The following is a 13,108-nucleotide window of genomic DNA, read 5'->3' as shown; positions in this document are numbered from 1 at the left end:
GAGAAAAAGATTTACCGGTAGGTTTAAATCTTATTTTCTCTAACGTCCTAGAGGATGCTGGGACTCCGTAAGGACCATGGGGATTATACCAAAGCTCCCAAACGGGCGGGAGAGTGCGGATGACTCTGCAGCACCGATTGAGAAAACAGGAGGTCCTCCTCAGCCAGGGTATCAAACTTATAGAACTTTGCAAAGGTGTTTGACCCCGACCAAGTAGCCGCTCGGAACAGCTGTAGTGCCGAGACCCCTCGGGCAGCCCCCCAAGACGAGCCCACCTTCCTAGTGGAATGGGCCTTAAACGATTTTGTTAACGGCAATCCTGCCGTAGAATGCGCCTGCTGAATCGTGTTACAGATCCAGCGAGCAATAGTCTGCTTTGAAGCAGGGCCGCCAACCTTGTTAGCTGCATACAGGACAAACAGTGCTTCTGTTTTTCTGATCCTAGCCGTTCTGGCCACGTAAATCTTCAAAGCCCTGACCACATCAAGGGACTCGGAATCCTCCAAGTCACATGTAGCCACAGGCACGACAATAGGTTGGTTCATATGAAAGGATGAGACCACCTTAGGTAGGAATTGAGGACGGGTCCGCAATTCCGCTCTATCCATATGGAAAACCAGATAGGGGCTTTTATGTGATAAAGCCACTAATTCTGAAACTCGCCTAGCCGAAGCCAAGGCTAACAACATGACCACCTTCCAAGTGAGATATTTCAACTCCACTGTTTTAAGTGGTTCAAACCAATGTGACTTAAGAAAACTTAACACCACGTTAAGGTCCCAACGCGCCACCGGAGGTACAAAAGGAGGCTGAATATGCAGTACTCCCTTCACAAAAGTCTGTACTTTAGGCAGAGAGGCCAATTCCTTTTGAAAGAAAATGGATATGGCCGAAATCTGAACTTTAATGGAGCCTAATTTTAGGCCCAAATTCACTCCAGTTTGTAGGAAGTGAAGAAAACGGCCTAGATGGAATTCTTCCGTAGGAGCATTCCTGGCCTCACACCAAGAAACATATTTTCTCCATATTCGGTGATAATGTTTAGATGTCACGTCCTTCCTAGCCTTTATTAGCGTAGGAATGACCTCATCCGGAATACCTTTTTCCGCTAGGATCCGGCGTTCAACCGCCATGCCGTCAAACGCAGCCGCGGTAAGTCTTGGAACAGACAGGGACCCTGTTGCAACAGGTCCTGTCTTAGAGGAAGAGGCCACGGATCTTCTGTGAGCATTTCCTGCAGATCCGGATACCAGGTCCTTCGTGGCCAATCCGGAACAATGAGTATTGTTCTCACTCCTCTTTTTCTTATTATTCTCAACACCTTGGGTATGAGAGGAAGAGGAGGAAATACATAGACCGACTGGAACACCCACGGCGTCACTAGGGCGTCCACAGCTATCGCCTGAGGGTCTCTTGACCTGGCGCAATACCTTTGTAGCTTTTTGTTGAGATGGGACGCCATCATGTCTATTTGGGGCAGTCCCCACCGACTTGCAATCTGTGCGAAGACTTCCTGATGAAGTCTCCACTCTCCCGGATGCAGGTCATGTCTGCTGAGGAAGTCTGCTTCCCAGTTGTCCACTCCCGTAATGAACACTGCTGACAGTGCGCTTACATGATTCTCCGCCCAGCGAAGAATTCTGGTGGCTTCCGCCATTGCCACTCTGCTCCTTGTGCCGCCTTGGCGGTTTACATGAGCTACTGCGGTGACGTTGTCTGACTGGATCAGAACTGGTCGGTCGCGAAGTAAGGTCTCCCCTTGACGTAGGGTGTTGTATATGGCCCTTAGTTCCAGGATGTTGATGTGAAGACAAGTCTCTTGACTTGACTAAAGGCCTTGGAAATTTCTTCCCTGTGTGACTGCTCCCCAACCTCGGAGGCTTGCGTCCGTGGTCACCAGGATCCAGTCCTGAATGCCGAACCTGCTGCCCTCTAGAAGGTGAGCACTCTGCAGCCACCATAGGAGAGATACCCTGGCCCTGGGAGGCAGGGTGATCCGCCGATGCATTTGCAGATGTGACCCGGACCATTTGTCCAATAGGTCCCATTGGAAGGTCCTTGCATGGAACCTGCTGAAGGGAATGGTTTCGTATGTCGCCACCATTTTTCCCAGGACTTGAGTGCAATGATGTACTGACACTTGTTTTGGCTTCAACAGGTTCTTGACTAGAGTCATGAGTTCCTGCGCTTTTTCTATCGGAAGAAAAACCCTTTCCTGGTCTGTGTCCAGAATCATGCCCAAGAAGGGCAGACGAGTCGTAGGATTCAGCTGCAACTTTGGAATATTGAGAATCCAGCCGTGTCGCTGTAACACCTTCAGTGAAAGTGATACGCTGCTCAGCAACTTCTCCCGTGATCTCGCTTTTATGAGGAGATCGTCCAAGTACGGGATAATTGCGACACCTTGCTTGCGCAGGAGCACCATCATTTCCGCCATTACCTTGGTGAAATTCTCGGGGCCGTGGAAAGCCCAAACGGCAACGTCTGAAATTGGTAATGACAATCCTGTACCGCAAATCTCAGGTACACCTGATGAGGAGGATATATGGGAACATGCAGGTATGCATCCTTTATGTCCAGAGATACCATAAAATCCCCCCCCTTCCAGGCTGGCGATGACCGCTCTGAGCGATTCAATCTTGAACTTGAACCGTTTTAAGTAAAGGTTCAGGGATTTTAAATTCAAAATGGGTCTGACCGAACCGTCCGGTTTCGGGACCACAAACAGAGTTGAGTAGTACCCCTTCCCTCTTTGAAGCAGGGGAACCTCGACCACCACTTGTTGAAGACACAATTTGTGAATCGCATGTAACACTATCTCCCTATCCAGGGGAGAAGCCGGTAGCGCCGATTTGAAAAACCAGCGAGGAGGCACCACTTCGAATTCCAGCTTGTATCCCTGGGAAACAATTTCTATTGCCCAGGGATCCACCTGTGAGTGAACCCAGATGTGGCTGAAAAGTCGAAGACGTGCCCCCACTGGAGGGGACTCCCTCAGGGGAGCCCCAGCGTCATGCAGTGGATTTTGCAGAGGCCGGGGAGGACTTCTGTTCCTGGGAACTAGCTGTGTTGTGCAGCTTTTTCCCTCTGCCCTTACCTCTGGCAAGAAAGGACGATCCACATACTCTTTTGCTTTTATTTGAACGAAAGGACTGCATTTGATAATGAGGCGCTTTCTTAGATTGTGAGGGAATAAAAGGCAAAAAATTTGATTTACCTGCCGTAGCTGTGGAAACTAGGTCAGAGGGCCTCTCTCTCCAAACAATTCCTCACCCTTGTAAGGCCAAACCTCCATATGCCTCTTTGAGTCGGCATCACCTGTCCACTGTCGGGTCCATAAGACTCGCCTAGCAGAAATAGACATAGCGTTTATCCTGGAACCCAGTAAACTAATGTCTCTTTGAGCATCCCCCATATATAAGACAGCATCTTTTATATGCCCTAGGGTCATTAAAATGGTATCCTTATCAAGGGTCTCAATATCCGCTGATAAGGAATTCGTCCATGCTGCTACAGCACTACAAACCCAGGCCGACGCAATTGCCGGTCTGAGTAACGTACCAGAATGTGTGTAAATGGACTTCAAGGTAACCTCCTGCTTGCGGTCAGCAGGATCCTTGAGGGTAGCCGTATCTGGGGATGGGAGCGCTATCTTTTTTGATAAGCGTGTCAAAGCCTTGTCTACCCTAGGGGAGGATTCCCACCGTATTCTGTCCTTTGGCGGGAAAGGATACGCCATAAGAATCCTTTTGGGAATCTGCAGTTTTTTGTCTGGAGTTTCCCACGCTTTTTCGCATAATTCGTTCAGCTCATGTGAGGAGGGAAAGGTGACCTCAGGTTTCTTTCCCTTATACATGTGTACCCTCGTGTCAGGGACAGGGGGTTCCTCTGTGATATGCAAGACATCTTTAATTGCAATAATCATATATCGAATACATTTAGCCACTTTTGGCTGTAATTTTGCATCATCGTAGTCGACACTGGAGTCTGAATCCGTGTTGGTATCTGTGTCAACCATTTGGGATAGTGGGCGCTTCTGAGACCCCGAATGTCTCGGCGACAGTAGGACAGACATGAGTTGACTCCCTGACTGTACCCTAGCTTTGGCCTGGTCTAATCTTTTGTGCAATAAATTAACATTAGCACTTAAAACATTCCACATATCCATCCAGTCAGGTGTCGGCACTGCCGACGGAGATCTTACATTCATACACTCCCCCTCCTCCTTAGGTGAGCCTTCAACCTCAGACATGTCGACACAAGCGTACCGACACCACACACATACAGGGAAGCTCTTTTCTGAAGACCGGTTCCCCACCAGGCCCTTTGGAGAGACAGAGAGAGAGTATGCCAGCACACACCCCAGCGCTATATGACCCAGGAAAAAACACAGAATGTTCACCCAGTAGCGCTTTTTAAGTATGTACTGTATATGCGCCAATTATGTGCCCCCCCTCTACTTTAAAACCCTCTTTCACCGTGTATCAAGCAGGGGAGAGTCCGGGGAGCTTCCTCTCAGCGGTGCTGTGGAGAAAAATGGCGCTGGTGAGTGCTGAGGGAGAAGCCCCGCCCCCTCGGCGGCGGGCTTCTGTCCCGATCAAAATTCTTAATAACATGGCTGGGGCTCTTTATATACATGTACAGTGCCCAACTGTACATGTATATATGTACATTTGCCACAGGAGAGGTTTATATTGCTGCCCAGGACGCCCCCCCCCTGCGCACTGCACCCTTACAGTGACCGATGTGTGTGAGGTGAATGGGAGCAATGGCGCACAGCTTCACTGCTGTGCGTTACATCTATGAAGATCAAGCTGTCTTCTGCCGCCTTTGAAGTCTTTTCCTCACATACTCACCCGGCTTCTTTCTTCCGGCTCTGCGAGGAGGACGGCGGCGTGGCTCTGGGACGGACGGCGAGGGTGAGATCTGCGTACCGATCCCTCTGGAGCTAATGGTGTCCAGTAGCCTAAGAAACAGAGCCCTGAAACTCAGAGAAGTGGGTCTGTTTCTCTCTCCTCAGTCCCTCGATGCAGGGAGCCTGTTGCCAGCAGGCTCCCTGAAAATAAAAAACCTAACTAAAATACTTTCTTTGACAGGAAACTCAGGAGAGCTCACTGAAAGCACCCAGTCTCCACTGGGCACAGTATCAAACTGAGGTCTGGAGGAGGGGCATAGAGGGAGGAGCCAGTGCACACCCAGATCCAAAGTCTTTCTTAAAGTGCCCATGTCTCCTGCGGAGCCCGTCTATCCCCATGGTCCTTACGGAGTCCCAGCATCCTCTAGGACGTTAGAGAAATAAAATAAAAATCTGAGATATACCTGTGTGTTTATAGTTGTGTCAAAAAATATTGTACCCACGATACAATTCCCAGAAACAGCAGATTTTCTGGTCATTTTTGTATGGGCACCAATACTGGTTATTTTGCGAATTTACATGGCCAGAAAAATTAAGCCACGCTTCATCACTCATGAAGTACAGAAATGGCTCTAATTCAACGTCCACAATCTTGAAGAGAAGCCAATGACAGTGATTCACACATTTCACCTTGACATCCTCTCCCACTGTAAGTTACACAATATGGTTTTATATGCAGAGAACGGAGCATGCAACGGCACAATGTGTATGTTATACCACTTTGCTGCGATAACCTTTGTACAGACATTTTCGGACTTGCAAAAATCCTCTGTTGAGTATCAGTCAAGGCCTCTGGAGTCCTGACAGATGATAGATTTGCGAATCAGCAGTAACCACAGATCCTGTTGAACGTTGTTTTGCGACCAAGTCCTGTATGCTGCTCTTTGCTGGAGTGCTAGACCTTGGAAATTTATCAGCAACCATTGCGCGCATTTCCTTCCTTCATTTCTTGCAAAGAAATAACGGCATTCTGGGAACAGCACTTTATTTCAGCAAAAACAGTCTGGTGAGGTTTTGACCTTGAAGACATGGACCATGAGAGAAAGCACTAGCCTCCAACAGTTGCTCTATGGGCTGGAGGTGGAACAGTGGCTCACCCTGTATAACGGTACCATCATCTTCAGGTTGATGTCAACATGAGAGGACTTGCTTTTATGGAAGGCAAGGCATGGAGATCAACAAATGAGCAGCCTAGCTGAAACAACCGCTTGGAGAAAAATGATCTACAAGGTGAGAAAACATAGGGAATAATAGGAATGAGATGACAAGTAGAACCCTGCAGGGCCTTAAGACTCGGAGACTGGTATATTAAGTAGTATAACACCAGTTTTAGGAAGTAGAATGCCAACTTGTTCATTGCTGGAATGTAGGTTACCAAGTTGGGTGGAACACTACACTTTACCTTCTTGGTAATGGGGGACAAGTAGAATGAAACTGAAGTCACCCTATCTATAACCGGTGAGGAAAAGCCGTCTACAATGACCGGCACCAAGAGAAGACTGGACAGATTTTAGTGCAGGTTGCTGTTGTAGGCTAAAGCAAGAACAGAGACTCTGGAAAGGAACGGAGCATTTATAGAAGCAGGCTGTAGCACAGGCACAGGCCCCTGGGATCACTAGGATGCATAGTGTATTAAGGTTAGTTATATGAGGACACATTTGTACATTGTTTATTGTGCACAAACAGCAGCTATGTTATGTATTGCCTTCTCAACTAATAACAACCATATAATAAAGGTGATAAATAAAACTGAAAAAAACAGTAATGTATTCAAATAAGTCTAATACTACAATTCATTTATTCTAAAATACGAAATAAAGAAACTCTTCCTCTCCTACTCCAGTAATGAAAACTCTCCCTGGTGAGCCCAAGACTGATGATGGAATAAGTGTGACCACGACTTTACGGTCCCCACAGCAAAAGATGATCCTAACTCACCCCTTGTGGCCCAGATCCACACGGCGTGAAAGCAAGAAGCACAATGTAAAAGTGTGGATGGAGTAATGCAGTTGTCGCATTGCATAGAGTGATGTAGTGATCCCATTTATAATTTCGGGTCACTACAGAAAGAAATGAGGACAGGGACACACAGGTGTTAGGAAGGGGAAGTCTGGGGCAGATATATAGTGTTCACTCTAGGCTGTTTTAGCAGGGTGCCGCGCCCTGCCTGTTTTTTTAGAAGGCAAAACCCGCCTTGCCCCTTTTGCGGTGCCCTGCTAGAACAGCCGCCCGCTTCCTGCCCTCCCAGCGTGTAAAGATGCCATGTGCATGCGCGAGGCATCCATTCACGCATTGGGAGAGAGCTGGGGGAAGCCCAGCACTGACAGAGGTGCTGGGCACGCCCCCAAAAGTGACGTCGCCGGCCACAGACGCCCTCTATAGTAGCGTCTGTGGGCCGCACCTCCCACTAAAATGACGGGGCGTGGCTATGCCCCCATTTTTGCCGCGCGCGCCAATGTGCCCCCGAACTCCGGCGCCCTGCCCCTGCCTCATCCTAGGGGGAACACTAGATATATTAAGCCTGGAGAAGTGATAAAGAAGAGACAAATGGAAGGTGATAACGTGCCAACCAATAATTACGGATTTGAAAAATGACAGGAGTTGATTGGCTGGGGCGTCATCACCGCTTTATCATTTCTCAGGCTTAATACATCTGCCCCTCTGTTCTTTATCCTGTAACCTGTCTCGTAGGGTGAAACATTACCCACCATCTGTGTCCCGCAACGGCAGATAGAGATTTTAAAAAAATTATATGAAAGCAATCAAACCCTAAAGTAGAAACAGCAATCTCCTCCATTGTATTTCTTCATGCAAATGGAACATCTTTCATCTTCCTATTGGCAATTCAAGCATCTCACTAGGTTTAATTTTACAAAATGCCTCTCTCGTCCTTTGAGGAGACAGATGAAAAGACCGAAAAAATCATTGCAGAAACAAAACATAAAAATCAAGGTCAATTTTCTGATAATTAAGCATACAATTTCTGAGTATGTCTTTTATACAGGATATGTATTCAAAAGGTAAGAGAGAAAGATGTGGTCTTAAAGTGGCATACATTAAATGAATACTTACTTTTATTGAGTTTGGACAAAAACCAGCAAAACACAAAAACAAAAATGTACACGAGCTGAAACTAAATGTGAACAATGGTGGCGACCACACACAGGGCTGCCAAGAGAAATCCTGGGCCCTGGTACAACAACTTCCTGGGCCCCCCCAGAGTGGGTGTGGCCACAGTATGTATATTTCTATATATAGGTAAATATATATCTATATCTATCTATCTATCTATCTATCTATCTATCTATCTATATTACTAACACTAGTGGTAATGTATGGATGGATTGTAGAATATTTATGTAGAATTTATAAGCCACAGTGCTGTCTGTCACTCACAGTCCTCAGCTCACAGTGCCGCAGCCTAACAGACTAGCTCCAGACGAGGTGACCTGCCCTGCTAGGCTGCGTCACAGTGCCACAGCCTAACAGACTAACTCCAGACGAGGTGACCTGCCCTGCTAGGCTGCGTCACAGTGCCGCAGCCTAACAGACTAGCTCCAGACGAGGTGACCTGCCCTGCTAGGCTGCGTCACAGTGCCACAGCCTAACAGACTAGCTCCAGACGAGGTGACCTGCCCTGCTAGGCTGCGTCACAGTGCCGCAGCCTAACAGACTAGCTCCAGACGAGGTGACCTGCCCTGCTAGGCTGCGTCACAGTGCCGCAGCCTAACAGACTAGCTCCAGACGAGGTGACCTGCCCTGCTAGGCTGCGTCACAGTGCCGCAGCCTAACAGACTAGCTCCAGACGAGGTGACCTGCCCTGCTAGGCTGCGTCACAGTGCCGCAGCCTAACAGACTAGCTCCAGACGAGGTGACCTGCCCTGCTGCTGATTCTTACAGCTGAGCTGAACTGCGCCACCTCTTAAACCCATGGGCCACGCCCAGCCAGCTGCATGCCTGCCCCTCCCAGTCCCTGCCCACCTCCCGGAGATTGCTAATTCTGAAGAGGTCATCCAGAGCCGGCTGTTGTGATTGACTCACGAGTTGAAGATATTATCTTGCAAGATCCTAGCAGCAGTGCGACGGCTGGAAGTGGCTGCGAGGGACACCCACAACAAGGGATAAACAACCAGGTGACACACACATACATCCCCCTCCTGCTCGCCCACCCGCCCACCGTTTTTAATAAAGAAAAAAAAATATCCCAACAACAAAATGGCTACTGGGCATGCCTGGGCCCGGGTAATCTGTACCCACTCCCTCCTCTCTCGACACCTTTGACCACACATAGCAGGAAAGGGGGGTGGTAGTGGGGCGGAGGGGGATAGCGCAGACCTGCACCTCACTATTGCACCATATCCATAAGCGGTCACTTACATAGAGAGACACGTTTGCATAATGTAATTGGGGGTTAATCTCCAGATATTGTTGGTATATAGCATCCTTTGAAAATAGGACTTCTGAAAAAACATACTGTATCAGTAGCAATAATTATTCCTTAATCTCAATAATAGATAGTATGGGCTAAGAGTCAATATATTCTATTGGGATCAAATATCATGTGCACTGTAATATTAGGTATATTTCCGCCTGCAGTTGGCCTTCTCATTTGGCATATTTGTCACTTGCAATCATATGCTATCTAAAAGGCATCATTTGAAAAGACAGCGAGCCACTTGATATTTAACTCCTTCTAGTACAGTTGCCACAATGATGTAAACAAGCCGCCTGCGACTGCAGGACAAGCGTATGCATCAGCGGGAAAGGGCACATGGTCTATGCAGCACTCTGTGGGCTGCACCTCTCCGATGCCACTACAGCCACTCTGTGGAGTGTACCTCTCTAATACCACTGCAGCCACTCTCTGTATGGTACCTCTCTAATACCACTGAGGCCACTCTGTGTATGGTACCCCTCTTATACCACTGCAGCCACTCTGTGGGGTGTAGCCCTCTAATACCACTACAGCCAATCCGTGGAGTGTACCTCTCTAATACCACTGCAGCCACTCTGTGTATGGTACCTCTCTAATACCACTGATGCCACTCTGTGTATGGTACCTCTCTAATACCACTGAGGCCACTGTGTGTATGGTACCCCTCTAATACCACTGCAGCCACTCTGTTGGGTGTACCTCTCTAATACAACTGCAGCCACTCTGTGTATGGTACCTCTATGATGAACTACAGTACCTCTACAGGTGGTACTAATGTCTATCTAATGTCACTGCAGACACTCTGTGGGAAGTAACTCTCTAATACAACTGCAGCACCTCTAAAGGTGGTACCAGTCTAATGTCACTGCAGACACTCTGTGGGCAGTATCTCTCCAATGCCACTACAGCCCCTCTGTGGGCTGTACCTCTCTAATGCAACTGCAGCTAGTGATTTACATTGCGTTGGAGAATTTATTGCAGTCGTTTAAGCATCAACAGTGGTTTCATTAATAAAGAAAAAAAAAGAAGAAAGACTGTATGATGATTTACAGCAGAACAGAATACATGGTTAGGAAATTATGTCTTCGGGCTAAAACACACTACCCGGTTTTTGCCGGCCGGGAAAAAGCCGGACGGCTTTTTCCCGTGCCGGCATTGTAGTTAACAGTGTGAGGGCTAGGGTCCCTTCACACTGCACGGCCCCGGCCCGGCTGCCGGGTTGCAGCCGGGTCTCACCACTGGAAGGTCCGGCAGCCGGGCGGCCGCCGTGCCGTCTTTGCAGCCAGTGAACCGTGTGTGTGAAGGGGAGCTTTCACACACCACGGTTTTTTCTGAAGCCGTGTCTGATGCTGCGCATGCGTACAGCATCACACACGGCTCAAAGCCGTCCTGTGTGCGAGACTGCCGGTTTCTCCCGGATGGCAAAAAGCCGGACAAAGTTTGTCCGGCTTTTTGCCATCCGGGAGAAACCGGCCAGTGTGTTACAGCCCTTATGCTGGGTACACACTAGGCTGACGGATCGAACATCGGCCAATCCGTCAACTTATCTGACGAATGGTAAGTACATACACACTTACCGATCGTCGGTCCGACGTCACAACTGAGCAGGCGTTTACATGTGCGCGCCCAGTTGTGCCGTCAGTCATTGGCAGCCTCTGAGGTCTGTCTTATGTCATGACAGCAACTCTGTGGTGGCACCTCTGATGCCACTAGCTGCTGGAGAAATAACAGAACACATTTCATGATTTGTGGTTCAGCCGTGCACAGCCAAGTAATGTTACTAGTTTACCGCTGCACTTTACTGTACCAGCGCACACCATGGTGGGCACAGAAGGAGAAGAAAATAAATATCTGTCAGAGTAACTAGCAAGGAGTCATTTTTTTTCCATGTAACAACTAGGTACTTACAAAGGGTGTCTTCTCAGGATTCTGAGCTCTTTCGTGGTTTACTGAGTCTTCACCACAAACTTCCATCTCCTGCTTTTCCAGCTGATTGGACACAGTGGTCATTTCAGATTCTGTGGTGGAACTGGAGTCCTTATCCACATCTTCAGCAAGTTTTTGCTTTTCATTTGCGGGTCCACTGCTTTCATCCTCAGCTTGAGCAGTGTCCAGCTCAGGGGGAACAGCACCACAAGGGGTCCCAGAGATCAGACTCTCTACTTTGTTCATAGGAAACTCAGAGAGTGTTTTGTAGAAGGACTTTGGAAATCCAAAGCAATCGGTTGCAGCTCGGACGGGTCCAGTACCTGAGTAAATCTGAATGACCGATCCATATCCTTAGAAATAAAACACAGAGAACTGTAATCATTAAACTCATCATAGCTGATGACCAGAACATAATAACAGAATAACAGGTATAAACCCAATGCCTCCTCCCTAAACTAATACATCTATACATTTTTACGAAAATAGTTTGAATGCAAAGCTACACAGTCTTTGACTTCTGGAAGTCTTCCTTAATTAGACATGTTTCCGTGGGCACCTTGGGGGTCATTCCGACCCGATCGCTCGCTGCAGTTTGTTGCAGCGCAGCGATCGGGTTGGAACTGCGCATGCGCGCCGGCCCCCAGCGATCGCCTCTGAGACAGAGGCGGTCGCTGGTCGGGAGGGGGCTGAACGGCGGCGTTAAGCTGCCGTTTAGGGGGAGTGGTCCGGCCAACGCATGCGTGGCCAGACCGTTGGGGGGGGGGGGGGGGGGGGGGCGGGCTGTGGCGGCTGCGTGAGCGACGAGTAACTCCCGGCCAACCGCAGGAGCTGCGCTGGCCGGGAGTTACTCCTCAAATACAAAGGCATTGCCGCTGTGCGATGCTTTTGTATTTGTGCGGGGGGGCGGCACCGACATACGGGGCGGACTGGCCCTGTGCTGGGCATCCCCCCGCATGTCTGAGTTAACGATCGTAGCTGTGCTAAACTTAGCACAGCTACGATCAACTCGGAATGACCCCAATGTTTTATTTTTTTCATTATTTTGGATTTTAAATAGATCAATACAGATCGTAGTATGCATCAGCCGCAGTAAAGTATAAAATAAGATTTTACTTACCGGTAAATCTATTTCTCGTAGTCCGTAGTGGATGCTGGGGACTCCATAAGGACCATGGGGAATAGACGGGCTCCGCAGGAGACATGGGCACCTCAAGAAAGAATTTGGATACTGGTGTGCTCTGGCTCCTCCCTCTATGTCCCTCCTCCAGACCCCAGTTAAGAGAAACCGTGCCCGGAAGAGCTGACAGTACAAGGAAAGGATTTTGGTAATCCAGGGCAAGACTCATACCAGCCACACCGTATAACTTTTGATAAACTTACCCAGTCAACAGTATGAACAACAACAGAGCATCAGTTCAACCCTGATGCAACAATAACATAGCCCTTATTGCAGCAATAACTATATACAAGTATTGCAGAAGAAGTCCGCACTTGGGACGGGCGCCCAGCATCCACTACGGACTACGAGAAATAGATTTACCGGTAAGTAAAATCTTATTTTCTCTAACGTCCTAGTGGATGCTGGGGACTCCGTAAGGACCATGGGGATTATTCCAAAGCTCCCAAAACGGGCGGGAGAGTGCGGATGACTCTGCAGCACCGATTGAGCAACAATAGGTCCTCATCAGCCAGGGTATCAAACTTGTAGAACTCTGCAAAAGTGTTTGAACCTGACCAAGTAGCAGCTCGGCATAGTTGTAATGCCGAGACCCCTCGGGCAGCCGCCCAAGAAGAGCCCACGTTCCTAGTGGAATGGGCTTTAACTGATT

At 48.6% G+C, this 13,108-nt stretch overlaps 1 protein-coding gene across 2 annotated transcripts in view; it reads right to left on the bottom strand.

Annotated features, from left to right (window-relative positions):
• Window positions 1-13,108, bottom strand: part of TRMT6 (tRNA methyltransferase 6 non-catalytic subunit) — a 163,431-nt gene that overhangs the window by 23,753 nt on the left and 126,570 nt on the right. For both annotated transcript variants that reach the window (XM_063918599.1, XM_063918600.1), the window contains exon 7: window positions 11,259-11,629. In XM_063918599.1, the coding sequence (XP_063774669.1) occupies window positions 11,259-11,629 (371 nt within the window). The remainder of the gene's footprint in view (window positions 1-11,258; window positions 11,630-13,108) is intronic.

The sequence above is a fragment of the Pseudophryne corroboree genome, chromosome 4, assembly GCF_028390025.1.
Source record: "Pseudophryne corroboree isolate aPseCor3 chromosome 4, aPseCor3.hap2, whole genome shotgun sequence".
NCBI lineage: Eukaryota > Metazoa > Chordata > Amphibia > Anura > Myobatrachidae > Pseudophryne > Pseudophryne corroboree.
The sequence above is the reverse complement of the archived record's forward strand: the minus strand, read 5'-3'. Positions and strand labels throughout refer to the sequence as shown.